At 35.1% G+C, this 19,464-nt stretch overlaps 1 protein-coding gene across 4 annotated transcripts in view; it reads right to left on the bottom strand.

Annotated features, from left to right (window-relative positions):
• Positions 1-19,464, bottom strand: part of TRAPPC8 (trafficking protein particle complex subunit 8) — a 50,631-nt gene that overhangs the window by 2,843 nt on the left and 28,324 nt on the right. For 2 of the 4 annotated variants that reach the window (XM_085316292.1, XM_085316295.1), the window contains 13 exons: positions 19,271-19,345; positions 18,825-18,951; positions 17,592-17,749; positions 16,700-17,142; positions 14,942-15,089; positions 13,376-13,472; positions 12,655-12,723; positions 12,507-12,547; positions 11,318-11,503; positions 10,643-10,744; positions 3,308-3,355; positions 1,716-1,861; positions 22-111 (listed from right to left, as the gene is read on the bottom strand). In XM_085316292.1, the coding sequence (XP_085172418.1) occupies positions 22-111; positions 1,716-1,861; positions 3,308-3,355; positions 10,643-10,744; positions 11,318-11,503; positions 12,507-12,547; positions 12,655-12,723; positions 13,376-13,472; positions 14,942-15,089; positions 16,700-17,142; positions 17,592-17,749; positions 18,825-18,951; positions 19,271-19,345 (1,730 nt within the window). The remainder of the gene's footprint in view (positions 1-21; positions 112-1,715; positions 1,862-3,307; positions 3,356-10,642; positions 10,745-11,317; positions 11,504-12,506; positions 12,548-12,654; positions 12,724-13,375; positions 13,473-14,941; positions 15,090-16,699; positions 17,143-17,591; positions 17,750-18,824; positions 18,952-19,270; positions 19,346-19,464) is intronic. The other 2 variants (XM_085316293.1, XM_085316296.1) reach the window with 1 other exon arrangement.

The raw sequence follows: 19,464 nt of genomic DNA, 5'->3' as shown, positions 1-19,464 counted from the left end.
GTATTAACATGCACACATTACCTTGTTGTTTTATGTCGCAAATCAATCATCACATCTACAACAGCTTGGGAACAATTGGAAAGTAGGAGAGTGACAGGTACTAGACAGAGGCTGCAAAGAGAAACAGTTTAATAGCTAAGGAAGAAGAGCTTTACTTTGAATAGTTTTAACTATTCTCTTTATTGATTTTTMAAATTTAACTCATGTAAAATTAACATGTAGTTGTCTATTATACAACAGTCTGAGACAGCATACATTACAATATAGCCATTTACATTCACTGGTTATTTATATCAAAGCTATAAATTGAGGCAAATGCTAAGCCACACACCTGAGTTACCACTTTTCTTTGTCCAACCGAGAAAGATCAGCACAAGTACAAATACAGGAAAGCTACTGATGTGTAAGAAGAAAAGTTTCACAATGAGGTAGCCTGGTCCAGTGTGCAGTTCTTTAAACTGTTTAGAACATTCTCTTCAGAACATTTTTTACTAGATACTTCTCTTCTACACCACCTTCATGTAGAGGAATTGTCTGCATTGACACCATGAAGTTTTAGCCAGAACAATGCCCAACAGAAGCGGAGACACACATACAGATTTTCTGTTAATTTAAGCTACCACTCTGAATATAGCTAATGCAGTACATTGATATTTTGCATACACAGAATCAGTACGACTGCTCCCATAAATATCATGACAGCCAGAAGGACCTGAGATTTTTTTTTTCTTCCCCTCAAACATATGAATTACTGCAACCAAAACAGTTCTATGTATGAAGCTGTTTGCACCACCAGAATCCCCTGCCTTTGCTTAAGGGCTCAAATATCCTAAGACTGATGATCTACAAGTGGTTTTTCTTTTTTTTTTCTTTTTTTCAAACAGATTGGAAATTATAATGAATAAGATAAAACCTTGGTACATGAATAATACAAGCTTTATAAAAAGTTATAAAAATAAGCCATTTCACAAAGAAAACCCTCCATTTCAGCAACTTAATTACATTAAGTAAAATAAATGTGAGTGGAACACTACAGCATTCTCAGGCTAAATACCACAAACCTAAGTAGGTATCTTCTTGCTTAGAGAACAATTCTTTTCTATCACTTAGAGAATAATTCTTTCCTATCTGGAATTGAATTGGCACACTTCRTTCAGCTCATTTTAGTTATTAAAGAGTCAAGATCGTACAGGTTCCAACTAATTTACTCTAGTAGTCTGCTTTTTGACACAGGTTATTTCTGAAATTCTTCTGGAGACAAGCTCTCATGATCTAAACTGTTATCATCTTTCCTTACAACACAGATCAGAACCACTTGTAGCTAAATCTTGACAAGTCAGATACTGCAGACATTACAACAGTTGTAAGTCAAAATTACCAGGTTACTTTCTGTCTAGCTCCTCAGAGTAGTTGCATTAGTTTTGGGGGGAAGGTACAGGAAGAAATATGTAGAAAGACAGAATGTTTATTTTGCTTTCAGTAAGTTCAATAACCTTACTAGTTAATATTAAAACTGAACTGCAGTATTACTGCCTGTTCAAGAAAAACTTTCATTTCACATCCATTGCTTTAGAGTTGTATAAGTTTTAAAATTCAACATTTCACCTTTGTCCATCATATAATTTAGTCTTCTGCATCATAACTCACACCTCTCAATAGTGTTCATTTGCTATAAATCCTGTTYCAACAGTTTCTACAGGAAACTTTATACTAACCTTTTTTGATGAAATGAGTGACTAAAAGACTCTGGATAATGAAGCCTGGTCTTGATAAGATTAGAGAGCTGCTCTGGTGTTGGTCTTGCAGGTACTGTGGTATTTTCTGGTCGAAAAAACTTTAAAAGGACTGTTTCTGGTAGTTCCTAAAATAAATTCAGAATCAAGTATAAAATATGGATATGAAGGTACAAGAAATCCAGTCAAAGACATTAAAATTTTCAATTACTAAGTGTAGCCCCAGAACACATATCCACAGCATCACGAAGCTTAAAAGTTTTTTGCCSTATGTATTTTGTATTTAAGCATCCCAGATGAGGAAGCAATAACTCATCTGCTAGCTTCTTTTGAGACAAGAGATTTTACTGTCACTTGCAAAAACACTATCTGTGCATGCTTCACAAAAGTATGCTTGTGTAGGGGGGGGGGTTATTTTTCATTAAAGAAAAAGGGACAGCATTTGAACAGTTCCCAATTCGACAATTATATCTAAAGAACCCAAGCACTGGCTCTGTAAAGTTCACAACAGGAAAGTCAGTAACAGAGCTCCCCAAAATGGACCCAACATAAAGCAAACAACATAGGTTATGGGAACATGCTAACAATGACTGAAGGACAYACAAAGGCAAAGTAAGATCTGTACAGCAGATCTGCTCTGCAAGCAAGATCTCAAGGATGTAAAAGTTATCTTCCCTTGCACCCAGCTGAAAGCTCAAGTCAAGCAGTGACACTCTGCTTCGAGTACCCCAGCCCTGTGGGCAGACTCAATGTTTGAAGCAGAAGAAACCAGATAATGCAGAAAGATGCAGTGCCAATAAGGCAAACTGGGTTGCATTTGGTCCAGTATTCTGGTACTATGGTAACTCTGTCTAACATCATTTAATCTGTTTTGCAAACAGGATTTAATGAGAAAGTGGCAATATTTCATTGTTCCCTTACAGATCTGTTCTGCAAAAGTCCACATTTAAGAAAAAAGATGAATTTGCAGCAATAAACATAGCTATAACTACTAAAATAAACTACAGGAGAATTTAGAAACACTGTCACACTATACTGATGACATACTAAAGTCTCCTTTTTGTCTAAAGGTGATGGACGGCCTTAAAAAAAAAAGAGTGTTATAGGCAACAAAACCTGACTGAATAGCAGACAGTTAAGRATGGGCCACAAGAAAGTCAGTAACCATTCTGCAAACTGTGTTATCACAGTTAATGTTTACCTGTGCTTGGTATAACGAGAAAATATCAGAAGTTCTATTAAGCTTGCACTCTGTTCCTTTAAAAGGAACTGGAACTTTCTTAAAATGTAGTTTGAGGCACAAGAAAGATATTTCACAACAACAATGAAATGTATCTGGTAAATGCTTGAATGAATTTTGGGTTTTTTTCTATCATATGGGCATCTAWCTTGAAAGCTGAAAGCATGAAAACCACTGGCCAAAGATTAGATATTACCTAATTAAGAAACTTAGATTATAGGTTTTCATTTAAATTKATCTGTCTCCTGAAAGTATAACACAACTGATTATTCAATGCCCTTTTTAACAACACATCAATATCCTACATACTGTAGTTTTCCCTAGAATGAATTACCTGTTCCAAGTCCTCCCAATCAGAATTCACGAGTATTTTTTTWAAACCCTACAAAAGACAGATAGAAGGTTTATCTCTAAAAATAGRCAATAACAGCATGAACAGCAGCAGGAACATGTATTGATGAAGAGGCAGAATGTCTTTAATGCTTCAAACCTTTACTTCTAATATTTTTACTGAAGGACTGGAAAGCAGTAGGATTAACAATTTAACAGAATTAAATCTTAATTCAGGTCAGTCTCTAGGGGTCAGACTTGGACAAAGATGTCTGCATCTCTAAGGTTGCTCAGAGTCTTCATAGTCTAGCTATCTAACTYTGTACCTAGAACACAGGCCAAAAATAATAAGAGTAACATTTAGCAGGTGATTCTCTTAGGCAATGCTTTCAKGAGAAAATTAAGTATCTCCAAATGATGGAAGATCCATGTATAAGTTGGGGAGCTACCTAGAGACAGCTAATAAGTAATGCTAAGTTTAAGAATGCATTAGACTCCTTCCCTTCACAAGAACTTCAGAAATTGAATCAAGGCAAAAAAAAAAAAAAGAGAGAGAGAGAGAAAAAGGATGCCCATACCCATTTTGGCACATGTACCCTGCCCTCAAGAATATGCACCATGCAGGTAACAGCTTCCAGTTCCAAGATTTTCATAGTTACTTACAATTAGACACAAAGTAAAACAAAACCAAGAATCAAACAGGTGGGATTTTGTTGCTGAAGGCACCCCTAGAATACCAGTCCAAATGGAGCACTGCCTTTTAAAAAGGCAAAAAGCTCTGACATCTAAGGTCAGCCTGTCGATGCATACAAAGCCTCCAGAAGTGTTATCAGCTCCAATACACAAGCAGCACCATATATTCCAGATCAGAACAACAGAACAATGGTTAAAATATTTCCTTTTTTTTAAAAAAAAATGTTAAGGTATATTTGAAGGCGTCATCCATCTACACTGGTATTCGTACAGATGGTATAACAAGATGGCACAGACTTTGCTGGAAAGAACTGTAGGAGGAGCTGGAAAGAATTGTAGGTAATTTTTTTTTTATTCTATAGCCGTTTCTTTTTAATGGAAATTTACAGTAGATTCAGTTGCAACAGTCACATCTCTTATAATTGCCAACAGCTGCAAGACTGTTCAATTAGTGTTAAGAATTTAAGAAGGATTTTTCTACAAGATTCTCATCTACAGATGCCAGCTTCAGCCATATACACCTAAAACTAGATATATACTTACTGTTCAAAATAAAATAATCTTCACATTGTCACTTTTTGATTAGCTACAAAAAGCCAGAATATTTAGAGTCTGACTTTTGCTATCTTGCTTTGAAGTCATGTATTACCCTTACATTGAATTGCTAGAATGTCATGTTAATTCACAATGGTTTTAAACTTCTCATGCAGCTGAACTACTATGCTAATTAAAATTGGAAAAGTGAAAATTTATATCCAATTTAAAGCATCTCTGCATTACACCACAGATGTAATAGATAGGTCTGCCCATAACATATGGATGGAGTTTCAAAGCACAAGTTCTTCCTTTCTGTCAGGTGGATAAAAGAGATCTTCACATTCAGGTATTTTGAAGGATTTTYCATATTGTTATGGAATACTGGACAGCTAAGTTTTTCATTTCAAAAACAATCTTTTTAGTAATTGGGTCAATGTGCTCTTAAACAGATCAGGAAAAAACAAAAATAAATTAAGTTCAAAGTTGTGCAGAAATTCAGCAGTATTTTCCCCATAAATCACCAATTTCAGATAGTCAAAAGATTAGTAAAACGGTCAACTGAGTGTGAAGAACTAACACACATAGCATGTAGAAGATAAACAGGAAACAATCCTAAGGGTACAGAAAGGAAGACAGACAGAACACTTGAAAGCAAAAAAAAAAAAAAAAAAAAAAAAAAAAAAAAAAAAANAAAAAAAAAAAAAAAAAAAAAAAAAAAAAAAAAAAAAAAAAAAAAAAAAAAAAAAAAAAAAAAAAAAAAAAAAAAAAAAAAAAAAAAAAAAGATATGAAGAGATCTGAAGTTTCTTCTTCCTCCTTTTTGAATTTTTGAATTTCCATTTTTCAAAGCTAGGCTTTAAGTTGGTTTTCCTGACCATATGAGTTGCATATATTCACTCTAGCTCCTAACTCACTGAAACAATTACTCCAAAACAGTATTTTACTCAGTGATTAACATTTAAGCATGCATTTTAAGACACAGAAACATTATAGCCCTGGAGTCCAACACTTGATAAAGAGGCAGATGCCAGTTTGTCAGCTATTCAAAATATTTTATTCATATAACAATAAGGAAAGCAGTCCTCAGGCTGGTATGGTAATGGGTACATTAATTCAACAGAGTGAAAGATGTATACTTAACATAAGATGTGCTTATGTTAACCCTTAAGAATTTTATTTTCTCTTCAATAAGGTGTTTTAAAGAATGCTTTAAACTGATTCCAAGAATCAGTGTTGAATTCAAATATTTCCCTCCCCCATACAAAACACTGAACTAGCACAAGGTGTCACTTCTAATAACTCACTGTTAGAAAACGTTACTTGAACCAAACACCTCTCATGCCTTTCAAGGACTCCTGCTTCCAACCAAACTGTTGTAGCCTCACCAAGCTACATCTATATTAAGAAGCAGTGCAAGCTCAGATGATTAGATTTGTGAAGTGAAACAGCTAGTACCAAGAAGCCAGCATCCACACTATATATCATGGATTTTACTTTCGATTAGCACTGGTCTGATGCACAGGACTGAATCAGCAGTCTAGAACATATGATATGCAGTCCTGGAGCACATCTGGATTAATTGCCTMGATGGAATCCAGTTTGTGCATTCCAAGACCACTTTGCAATGAAAATAACAGGCTGTACACAGGGAWAGTATCTTCAAGAACATACACCTTACTCAAACACTTGTATCTCATCCTAGACTTAAATCAACATTAACTTTAAACTCGCATGCGTGAGAACAATTTTCAGATAAAGGCATGCTACTCCAACATGCTGACATTCAGAAATGACAGCTCTAATCAACTTCTCATCTCTTAGCACAGCATGAAGTGCTTGACAATTAAAGAGTATGGCAGATGCACCAAACCCATACTATTATTTCAGTCCCACTATATGAGAATTTGCTTTTTCTTTGGAAACTTTTGGCTTGAATTCACCCATAAAACAAAATGGGAGACAAAGCTGTAAGTACTGATATGGAAGACAGGCCCGACGGAGAAYGGATGCGTAAATTATGTCAATTTTCCCCTCTCCTTTTCCGAAGCTAAGCTTAAGAGGTCAAAAACCTCAAGAGAGTTGTATTTTGGATACAGTCACATTCTGATCTTCAGTTAATACAACCTAATTCCTAAGAGGAAACAAGCTTCAAAAGAACTAAAACAGCCCCAAGTTACGAGTAATCCAGCTAGTTTTTTTTATTACTCTGAGTCAGACTGCTATGGCTAGCACATCTGTTCAGACCTATTCAGTTTACTAAGTTCTTACATGACCTATTTTGTTATATCTTTGCTAGAGACTATAACTTATCACTTTGAAATCTTTTAAATTTAGCTTTTCTTGAACCAGAAATAAGCTTTTTTTGCCCTACTTGTACCAAAAGAGCATTTTTCTTTTAATATACAGAAGTGAGGAAAAAGACAGAAGGATAAATATTTTCCTGACTGTTTCTAGAGAACTCTACATATGTGAAAAGTGTTTTAACTGTGGCARTATTCTTTAAATGTTACTTGAACTTGAGTCCAAACTCCAAGAAAAAGGTGCAAGTACTTCATCAAATCACCTGAAAAAAATGTCTGTTCTGTCCAGTAATCTATGCTCAGAAAAAACCTACAGTGTGAGAAAGGAAAAAAAACTAAACCCACAAACTGTATTCAATTACAGAAAATCAGTAAGCTTCAGGGGTACAGTTATCATTGTCTGTTAGAATTAACAGTTCATAGTTCTACACTGAACACATGGTAAAAAAAGTGAAGTACATGCATTTGAAGTTCCACATAAAGTTTATATATTTTTCTCACTGTCATTTTCTTGATAACCAGTGGTTTTAATTTCAATTTTTAATCAAATGCCCTTGCAAGTTATGCTGCTGTGATGCAGGAGTAATCACATATACAGCAGACAGCTCTATATCCCTGCTGCATCCATCACATCTTCCACAATGAGAAGGGYAGAAGAAAATACCTGTCTTTGCCTTTCAGTCAGTGCAGTCTAACATCTTAGCTTGGAAACCTTGTTAGGACTTATGCTATATTAACACACCAGCTTGACATTGTAGAACTACAAAGCTCATTTCTTCAAGCTCTCTTAAGACTACACTTACTAATAGCTTCTTAAATCTCAAAGAAAAGTACCAGAACTATCACTTGCACTGTTATATCTTTATGTTACATCCAAAATGAGTGAGCACTACGAATGATAATCTAGAAGCAGCTACCAAAATAATGTGGAAAACATGACTGTGTCAGTGAATGTGGTTCTATTGCTTCTACAGGATTGTTTTACTGTAGCTTTATTTCTGAGGGGTTCTAGAAGTTTGGATAAATCCAAACTAAAWCCCTAGAGGTTAGGTAAAGAATTAGTCTGAGATATACAACAGTTGGCAAAAGCAAGAGATCAGTACACTTTTTAAACCAAAAATTGAGCTATCTGAATTTGCTCAAGGCAGCTACTGGAAGAATTCAATTAAAATTTTAATAATTTTTCAGAAAGCTAAGAGGGGAAGGGAATCTTGTTTGTGTTTTCTCCATGTCTATTCTAAGACTCTTCTTAGTTGGGGATTATTATACTGCCAGTCAGAAATAAAGACTTCTTTGCTGGTGATTGCAGCATAGAGAAAGTAGAAGCAATTCAAAAGGAAAGATGTCACTGAAAAAAAAGCAGCAAAGAGAAGATTAGCAAAAAATAGAGGGAGTGCGGCAGACTTTTGCATCCTAGGTGACATCTTGTTCAGAATCTGCACAGGRATCCATTTTTCAGGTCTAAGCAGCCCTGCATCACTTAAATAAAGCCCTTAAATAAAACTTTGGTAAAAAGCATGCATCTCCATCTCCCTCTACTGTCTAGTCCACAGAAGACAGCTAACTTCTATCAGTCCAAAATATTTAGAAATTGTCTAGAGTTTATTCTCTATGTGTCATYAACTAGATTAGAAAGATCTGACTATTCTATTACAAGTCTGGGTCTGGAAGTTAATACTGAAATTGTTTAATTAGAAGTACTGATTTTTTTTCTTCCYGTTTCACTGTTTGTATGACATTAAACACAACAGCAAGTCAATTCAGCAATACTAGGCAAATCTTAATGATGAATTGCATTTATTTTTCTACATATTCTTATTTAATCCAATTTTGGAGCATTCTATTTCATTTACTCCACATATTTAACTGATGCAAAGTCTCAGATCACCTAATTTGTTATACATCACAGAAGAGTTTGTCTCCTAATGGTATAGGATTGCCCATAAAAAATAGTATATGAATATAATGTATTTCTCGATCTTCAGCAGTCCTGAGATTATAGGCTCTTAACATCTAACTTAAACACGAGTTTTGGTTACTTCGAGGACATAGGACTTCAGCATTTAATAAAACAACTAGTACTACTTCTAAAATATTGTATCTCAATTGTTTATTCAAAAGATGCAGTTTTGTTTCCAACTACAGTATAGGATGCTTCACAACACTCTGGAAATTCATTAGCTACACTGATGAACATGAATATGATCAATGTATACTGYTTCAGCTGCACTGATGTGAAATTGAGATTAAAGAGTGAATGCTAAGCTAGTAACATACATTTCTCAAAATAATTTGAGGCTACATCTTGGCACTGAAGGCAAGATTAATTTCATTCCATTTTAGACAACTAACCAGATGAAGACATCTAGAATTCCAATTTAGTCAACAAGTACAAACCCCTGGCATGTCTGAAGTTCAGTAATATGTTCAGTTTAGGATGCAGGTGCGATTCATCCAACTTYTCCTTTCCCTTCCCATTTGCTAGAACAAGGCTTTGATATGATCAGGGACAGAAATCCACAACATTCTCTCCTCACTTTAGATGCCCACAATATGGACTACTGTTCTGTATACTAAGACAAGGAAAAAAAAAATACTGGACTGGGTAGTTATTATGGTAATATAGAATACTATTGTTCACCATAGCTTGAGCACACATGTGCAGAGTGAGTCAATTTTTGTGCTTAAGTGAAAAAAGACTTTTCAGAGACAAGAGCTTAGATTTTTTTTACTGCAAAGGACCAGCAGCCAGTTTACCTCCAAAAATGTCCCTTTTACACTAAGGCCTTTCATAGGACAAAAGCTAAACAAGAAGATTTCTTAACGATGTTAAATATTTTAAAAAGGCTTAAGAACCAAAGCCAAGTGTACAAAGAAATCCACTATGTATGTTACAGCATAAAACAATAATTAATAGACAGTAGTCACATTTGTTTTTATACTGTGCACTTGCCAGAGTAAGTGCTTAAGTAATATGTATTACAAACCTGTGAGCACTCATCAAAAGCTTTATATAGTTTGCCATATTGGCAAAAAACAAGCAAGAAGCTGACACTGAAGCATGAGGGAACAGGACTGTACTGTTCAGCAAAAGACTGAACAAGTACAAGACTTGGCTTTTATTTTGTCTAGTAGTCTTCTTCACATACATAAACTACATCCAGCATACGTGTTTTTACACAAATTTTTGTAAAAATAACAGCTATGAAAGCTGTACGTGTATCAGGAGACCATTTTGTTACAGACACTGTTTTTTATGTAACTGAACAGGCTATAAAATTTAGAAATGAAGTAACATGTTAATCTCTTCCAACAGAAGCTTTCAGTGTCTTATTTACTGCCTCAGCAATTCTGCTTTTCAGGTTTCTGYGAGAAAAGTATTTACTTATGAATTGTATATAATAGTAAATTTGATTTTTCTTTGAAGTATTACAAAATAAAAAAATATGAGTTTCCACTATTTTACTATTACCAATAACCACTGCTAACTTTGACTTAGTATCACTAATGAGCTTTTCTTCATCTAGTTCTAGTCTAAAATACCAGAGTTTATTCCAACAACTGTGTAGTTGCATTAACTGTATATTGCCTTTCTCCTYTTTAATCTAAGTGTAGCCAGTTCTATACAGATAACTGATCAAATACCACAAGAACATGAAGTAAACAAATTAAGTTATTTAACTCAGATCTTTTGCCAGATTCTACAAAAGCACCCAGAGTTATTCCACTTACTTATATTTACAATTAAGAACAAATCATGTCCATTTTGGGAAAAAAGGCAATTGTAAAGAAAGAYTGTATACTAAATTACCTGCTTCTGAGGAAAGGAAAAAGCCTCCCTCCCAACAGYGGTAAGAGTAACATGATGCTGGCCCTCCAAAATAAGCTGCTTATTGTCTTCCACAACATACGCCTACAAAATATAAGAAGCAAAAATATTAGYAGACCAAAAACCATCATAACCTTCATAATAGAATTATTAATTTCCCACTAACTTAAGTGGAAGGGTTTGTACTGTTCAAAACTTAAAATGCTAGGACAACGTACATACTTTATACATATGATTTTAGCTTTGCAAGCACAGATGACTGCTAAAGTTGAGACTGTTCATTTCCACAATTTAATATTGTATTCTGGTAAGTCATCATCTTAACTCTTACAATTCAATGATAAAAGCAAGCATTAATGAACCTCACATTATAAGAGCTCAGAAGAGCTCAAAGAACTCACTTGTAGGAATGCATACATCTAAAATAACGTAATGCCATTTAAGCATAATTACTACAATAATTGTTATCAAAAAGCCAAGACAGTCGCCTTAGCTAATTTAGTTTGCATGACTTCAGACAAAATCACATCTGCTTAAGTTCCATATCAGTRTGTTTGAAAGTTCAGGATGCCATGTCACACCATAATTTCTACTATTTGTATTTCATAACCAAGTTATTCCAAAGACAAAGTACAAAGAGGCCACCACTATACATACCTTCCACAATACAACAATGTTCAAATCCACTTCACTACACCTTTGTATTAATCTGACTGCCTCATCAAATGACTGTTTCACAGCCCTTTGAGACGTGAGAGTATGAGATTGCACGTGCATTCTTTTTAATTCAGAGGATAAACTTTGGAAAAAAAAGTCTGCACAAGGACTGGCTGAACTTATTATCTGCAAGAGAAAGAAAGTGCTTTCACAACAAGATGCAAGTTGACACAAGCTACTCTACTACGAGAGCTCAGCACTGTAGTATTTCAGTTCCATTCTCAAGCAATCCTCCACAGACCTACAGGAAACAGTATGTTTTAGCTTTTACACTTTTGTTATATAGGTTAGTCCTATATAAAGAGTATTGAAAGATAACACAAGAGAACAGAACAGTAAAACATTGGCCTTAAATTATATCTAACAACCTTTCATTAAGGGCTATGATTGTTACTGGGGTCTGCTCTGATATACCAAGTATAGCATGGAGAATAGATTCCAGCTCTCTAACTCAGAGGCAAATCACTGCTTTATTAATAATCCCCCCAGGCTTAGTTAACTAGGAGTACTTAAAGTTTAAAATGTACATTTTGCTACTATGGGAGAGATCAGAGTATAACATTCTACATAGGTGGCACAACCAGAAACGCTGTGCTGTTTGTCAAGCTTTCATCACTTGTACTTATATTTTCAAACACACACCTGCTGAAAAAAGTATTTCCTTACACCTCCCCTTTGGAAAAGGGTAAGCAAACAGCTCTACAACAGCACGTTCTGGGAACTGCTCTACCCCAGGAGAACCCTCCTGTCAGGAGGAAAAAAATGCCTCAAGTAACTATCTAAAGGGGAATTTTCCATTCCTTCTTCCATTGGAGAGTATTTTCCTAAAAAAAAAGCTGAAATCCCTGCAGCTCATCCAGATTTAAAATGTGCASATTATCGGCCTCAAATTTTTAGTTTTAAACTCAATTTATATATTTACAGAATAGAGTAGCAGTGGCTTTTAAAAGCCAGCTACATAGATGGTAAGTGTACACTCAACACAAAACAATTAAGTACTCAGAGTTTAAGTGAAAAATCCAACTTCCTCAACCACTGAAGCGTTCTTTTGTCTTTAAATTATAATAARGCTTTTCCTGGACACTTGCACATGACAGATATTGATAATAAGTTGCACCAGTTCACTTACCTGTTCATTTCCAAAAACAATGTCCGCAAATGTGTAATTTTCTAAGGGATAAAAAGACAAGGCTTTTCAGCATCATTGGAAAATTACAACTTCAGCATGCAGTATCTAAATCTTATTTTCTTTGAAAGTTACCACATTCAGAACCTACCTTCTGAGTTTTTGCATCTTACTGCTTTAAAACATAACTTTGCTCTCTCTCTGCTAGCGAGCTTAGTATCTGAAAAAAAGGTTACAAACATTTTTCCTCAACAAGTCCGCATTCAAGTCAGCCTCTGCACTTTGCAACTCAAACACTCATGAAACTTAACTATATCTAATTAAAGTAGAGCAACTGCACGAGAATCTCATCCATCTAGTTCTAGAGCAGTAAATCGGCTATAATACATGAAGAAGGTAACAAGAAAGAATGAAGGATCAGAAGACAGAAAATTCATGTTTTAGTGCACTTAAGTAGCAAGCATAACAGCACTTTTTCTCCTAAATTTTCCTGGGCTAACTGATCAGCAAATATTCTGCTGAATTAGTTAATTTAACATTGATATAAATAACTGAAGGTAAAAAAAAACGCCATCACATTTTTCTTGTTAAACAAATTATCTACCAATTCAGACATGGATTTCTCTATACCACCCAAATAATTTACACATAGATTAGTACCACTGCTAAAACTATGAACTCAAATATTTTTCAATATACTTTTCTCCTGAAACTGTAACAAGAGTTACAGTATGTTTGAAAGGGACAAACAGTTTATAACTGAATCATTCTTACAGACAAATTCAACTCTTCCTAAGATTCCTTTATTTTTTCTGCCAGGCAGAAGCTGGACTCCCATACATTTGACAATTCAAAAGAAAAAACTCACAAACCTTTGTCTTCAGAGATATTAACAGATTTTTGAAGCCTCCAGTGCTTACTGTTACTTGAAACTTGTACTATATGAAATTCTTTAACACCAGTCTCACTCTAAGGAAGAAATGAAAATGTTAAACAAGACTAATCACAATTGTGATTAGTTCTGCATTGCTTAGTAAATGGTTACTGCAAAGTGGTAGTGTTGGAATCTTTATGTCTTCTTTCACATTATTTTTATCTGTAATAKCGTATTAAGGAAAAAAGACATTAAAGATCCATTGTAACAACAAATAACAATCCTAGCCCCCAGCAACTTTCAGTTCCACTAAATGAAGCYACAATGAGAAGAGAAAACAAGTCCCAGGGAAAGAAAAATCAGCCAGCTGTTCTCCTCCTCCTCCCCACTGAAGACTACTATAATCAAACCTAGGTTTTTGACTCCAGTACAGAATACTGTCCACCAGGTCACATAGTGCTCCAAGATTATTTCAGCAACTGTAATTCAGTAACTGTTTTTCATTTTTTATTTCAAAAAAGCAATTATATACATACAAAAGAAGCTTTTGTGTTGCTTCTCTTTTGGAAAGAGTGAGGCAGTAGCAAAAATTTAATTTCACAGAACATTGTTAGTTAACTTGGTAAGTACTTTATAATACAATCCTCCCTCCTCAAACAATGATTGSGCAATACTCGCTTTAGTATCATAAAATTGGTAAGGTTGGAAGGGACCTCTGGAGATCATCTAGTCCAACCCTCAAACAAGTGGCCCATACAGGGGCTGAACCCATGACCTTGGCATTATGGAGCACCACGCTCTAACCAACTGAGTTAAACTTAACCCTTTAGCAGCTAAAGAACATCAGATTTTACATACCTTTAGCATAAAATGAAAAATCAACCAGTAGGTTAAATAGTTCCTAAGCATTAAGCAGAGGATTAAACTACTTTACTTTGTTTAAAATACTGCAGTAGCTTTACCAAAAAAAGCAGTCAGTTTAAAATAGTGCAATGTGAAAACACAAGTATTTGTCTGCTGTGCTAAGCTGATACACCACAACAAGCATCTATTTAGATYATACATGTAGGAACTTCTTTAAGAGTTTGGGTAGTAAATTTAGACAAGGATGCTTCCTTCAAGTTTGAGTAAAAATTCTGACTTCAGGTTATCATTATTCTACCATGCTAGTGTTCTGATTGAAAGAGGCAGGAGCAGAAACACTTCATTCAGAGCCATCATGAAAGCTGTGAGCATCAAGAACATTTATGGATTCAGAATAAGTCATTCTACAGGAGGCCAAGGAAAAGACTCAGTCACGGTACTGCAATATGTAGAGAGAATACTACAGCAAATTTCCGTAGTAAATTTTGACAAATAACTTATTGAGGGAAAGAAGGCACTARCGTTAACTGGAACAATTAAATACGCAAGGTTTGCTTAATGTTTCCAGTCAGCGGGTTTATGAAAGCTTTTACTTCAATATTGGCTCCTCTAATGACATTTATGTCTACTGAACTTYTTATTAACAGAAGTAAGTGTTCTTAACTATAACAGTATAGTTATTTTTTAAATACGAACTTACAGTATTGATATTTTCTACATCCACAAACACCAACATATTATCCCCTTTGCCTTCTTCATCTTCAAGTGCATTACTTCTGCAGACRGTGGCTCGAATATGCAGAGACCGGCTAGTACAGATAACAGCAGTGTGCCTTAATACTCTATGACTAAGGAGAATAAAGTGGGGGGAGAGGGGGGAGAAGAGGAGGAAGGAGAAGAAAAGATAARAGACATTCTTCAGAACCATGACTGTCATCTGGAACTTCTCATTAAAAAGTTCAACTTTTAAGCTGTTTAATGTCCTTAATGCCCATGACAAATGTATTCTTTTCCACCACTGAAAAGATGTTATCTTTTTGATAAGAAGCTGAAAAGTATGTTAACAATTATACYGCATAGGCAGGTATTTGAAAACATGTGGTGTTCAAACATGCAGTGTCTTAGCCAGTTTAAAATACTGACACAGTTCAGGTGTTACCATGAAGAAAAAAAATACTGATATATTTTGATCCCTATACCAATAAATGCCTGTTTGCTTTCACTAGACCAACAGTCCTATATCCAAAATATAGGACTGCTGGTCTAGTGAAAGCAAACAGGCTTTTATTGGCATAGGGATGTAATTAAGTATTTGACACCAGCACATATCATGTGAAATACAGCTTTTAAGCAAATACACTCTGAAAGGCCCACTAGTTATATTTGCTGAATAAATACTTATTAAAAAGCATCAAGACAGGATACTCTTGCATTCAAAGAAATCCCCTGAATTGAAGATTTTCAAAGTTGACTTTTATAACTGTCCTTATTCTGTCCTCTTCCATTGGCCTCTAGACAAGCTCAACCTTCAGGCCAGCAAGCCTCTTGAAGTCTCTGGAGGAGAAATCTACAGATTCACTCCTACTCTGCACTAGTTGTTAATGCAGACATTGCCAAATCATTCTCCAGATGAATGATATTAACACATACAGCTCCATGATAAAARTGGAACGTGACTTCCTGCTGCCAAAAAATTACATAATTATGGGCAAATATGCAAGACTGAGCTTTATTAGCCTGGGACATGTGAGGAAATTGAGAATAAGTAACATAGTCATTTCATTCCCTTTGGAGTAAAGTTCTAGGAAAACACTACTTGCTAGCTTGTGGTGTCAAACTCAACTGTCTACTCTTTCAAGAATRATCCAAAAAGGAGCTATAGAAAAAAGAGCAATTGGAGAAAGGTTTACTAGCTGGTTAACCAAACTAGCTGGTTAACTAAACTAGCTCCTCTAGTCTAAACTAGGTCTTTATAGAGTTTTTTTGGTTGTCTTTCCACACCCCAATAGCATGCAAATGACAAAGCCCTTGCAAAAACGAAAATTTTTCTAATATACTCACTAGTCACATGTTAACTGAGGACAGAAATCTTAAGTTCAAAGTAGGCAAGTTTCTTTTAAAAAAAATGTAGAAGCAACAAATTAAGTCAGGAATTTTTTGCCCCCCTATCACACAGGGAACAACGTGCTTCTAGAGAAACTCTGACTATAAACACAGGTTGGATTGAACAAGATTCCACGAACTCTTAAGTTACTAAAAAAGTGATTCAGCACTTTGATGGAACCAATACAGGCTACATAATTTCATATACAAGTTTGATCATATAGTAGAAAACAGATTATTGCTTTTAGACTGTTTTATATTACCACAGTAATTCAGAGAAATTCAACACTAATATGTTACAATGCATGTAATTTAACAGCTTATTAAGTATGACAAATAGCTTAGAAGCACTTACCACATTTTTGAGTGTTTTTTAATACTTTCATAGTAAAACAAAAAGTTAATTTCATGGACACCTTCTTCATCCGGTCCTCGTAACCACATTGGCAGCTGCACTGAAGCCCCAGGAAGAAGAATAGAGTCGGGAAGCGGAACATGTATTACTTCTGGTTGACCACCTGTGCCAACCCCAAAGTCTACAGAAGAAGCTGAAGATAACAGTGCTGTACGCACAGAGGTAGGATCTGTCACAACAGTCTTGTAAGCACTACAGTTTTCAGAAGCTGAAGGACTCAGAGGTGTTAGAACAGCAGTATTTCCACCAAAAGTAAAAAATTCTGGATGCTTGGACACAACCTTCAGGGCAGTAAGAGGACATTTGCTTACATTCACAAACTCTACATATGCTTTTCTGATTTCTCCACAAAGAAGCCCTGTAGGAAAATTTATAAAGAACACCTGTATTGGAGAGAAAGGAAAGAAGCTATGAACAGGCATGAAAATAACCACTAACTTTAGAGTGTTATCATTAACCAGATTTAACAATCTATTACAATAATCCTAACAAGRAAAACTAGCGTTTTAACTAAAAATCTTTAAGGTCTGAACTCATGATGAAGAATGTAAAGCAAATAAGAGGGAAAAAGTTTGCCCATTCTGCTYCCTCCTCATAATTTGATTACAAAAACCATTGCCAACCATAATTCTGAAGGGAATAAAACAATTACAGCAGGATATTAATTTGGAGGCTTCAAGTTTCACTTGAACATACAAGTCTGGCTCTTACAGGTAATAAGTTAACTTAAGCTTTAGACATAAACAAAGGTTAGACTTTTTGGTTAGAACTACATTTGTATCTCTAGATTCAAAAATTTCCTCAAAATTACTAATACAAAATAGTTACATACCTCCAACAAAGGCATTTCTTCTGTAATAATAGGATCTAAACGTCGATCAGGTCCATACTTAATAGATGTTTTTTCTTCTTTTGTGTTATTAAGTCGAGGCCCTTGGATTTCTAAATCTTGTCGTCCTCGTACAGACAATCCATTGGATACAAACTTCCCTGAAACATTTAACTTATAAACTTTGCTCAGAATTAATCTCAAGTCCCTTCCTAATTTTGAATTTTCTGTTATTAGGTCTACWCAATGGTCGCTGATTAAGCATCATTGTAAAGAACTATTCAGTTCACTGTCAGGGAAAGTGTTTTGCTACAGCAAGTTCAGACAGTCAAATGTCTGTTTTGGACATGCTTTGCCCTTTAATAGTAGGGCTACACTTGTCTAGAGTCCTAACAATAAAGAGAATAGTGATGTCAAATTTCGGGTGGTAGAGGGCTGCTGAGATCCTGTTCTATTTTCCGATTTAAGTGCCAAGGGCAGGCAGAAGGACAACATGACACATGCACACACCCCAACACCTTTTTCTCCTTCAAAATATGCCACCACTTCTCAAATTGGAAGCTTACACTATGGATAAGCCTTTAGAATAAAAAGCATATTGCTTAAAGGAAATAGTGAAGCTTGGTTAGCTCTTTCAAATACCTATTTTAATCCCATTTCCTCCAACAATGGAGTTTTCCCTATGGGAGACAGTTTCAGGTAAACAACTCAAAAGAAAGTGACATGCAAGTACTAAGCTATTTATACATTAACATAAAAAAAGACAGCCAAATTAAAGTGAAGATGCCTATAGATAAAAGTCCTATCAGCCAAATTTAAATTTGGGAACCTATACCAAAGAACTGCAGAGCAGGACTAGAAGAAAAGGTGTAGGGTGTGTGGGTGTGGGGAGAAGAGTGGGAAGGAGAACCAGCAAGAGTCAGAGAGCTAGAAAAAGAAACGGTAAAGGAGTCAAAAGGTGTTACAGATGAAACATGGCATAGATTGAATACTTTAATTTTTAATGGTTTCAGAATTTCTAAATTTAAAAGAAACTAAGTTCCAAAGTTGACTAGCTGTTCCCCCTTCTACTCTACCTTCCCCTTCTCATGGGATTTTTATAGATACCAATTCCTTCACATTGAGGAGATRGAAATAAAGGAAACCCTCACATCATGATCAAACAGAATTTAGTCTAACCCTSCAGAATTACTGTCTCCTCCTTCCATACACACACAATTTAAAGGATACACTCACCTGTCTGTAATCCAACAGAAGGATCTATTCCATCTAATGTCACAGCACCTTGAATAGTGCCAAGATTATAAACGACTCCCAGAATATGTAGCTCCCCTGTTTGATGGGGAAAGAGCTTTAGTCTTGCCTGTGGAGATACGTTAAATTTTTGTTGTTGCTGCTACCAAAGAAAAAGTATTATTACATTTAAGTGTCCAACTACAAAAGACACTTACAACTATTAAAAGTCACTAGGTTTGGAATTTTTATATACACAATTTATTAGACCAGTCAAACTCAAAAGTATTCATTACATTATGAAAGAAGTCCTAAAYTGTAACAAAGCTAAACTTTAACAGAGGCAGAATGCATTACTGATGCATGAAATACTGGAAGTTTAACTTTGGTCAAGTTTGAAATAAAATCGAAGCCTCAAAGGTTAACACTGAAAAAAGTATACTACTTACCGCTTTTGTCTCCTCACTATTAATTAAAAACTCTGCTATTGCTTCAGTCCCTATCATATCATCACCACATGTTCCCTGAAGAAAAAAAGACAGCTTTTTAGATATTTCTGTAAACAAAAATTGACATAAATATGAGTGCTTGTAGCTTTGGTAAGATGTTTAAGAAAAGAGTGTGCAAATGCTAAACTGCAGAC

Source organism: Rhea americana, unplaced genomic scaffold (assembly GCF_003343005.1).
Source record: "Rhea americana isolate MKP2758 unplaced genomic scaffold, rheAme1 scaffold_46, whole genome shotgun sequence".
NCBI classification, from domain to species: domain Eukaryota; kingdom Metazoa; phylum Chordata; class Aves; order Rheiformes; family Rheidae; genus Rhea; species Rhea americana.
Note: the sequence above shows the minus strand (reverse complement) of the source record. Positions and strands in the feature narration are given on the sequence as shown.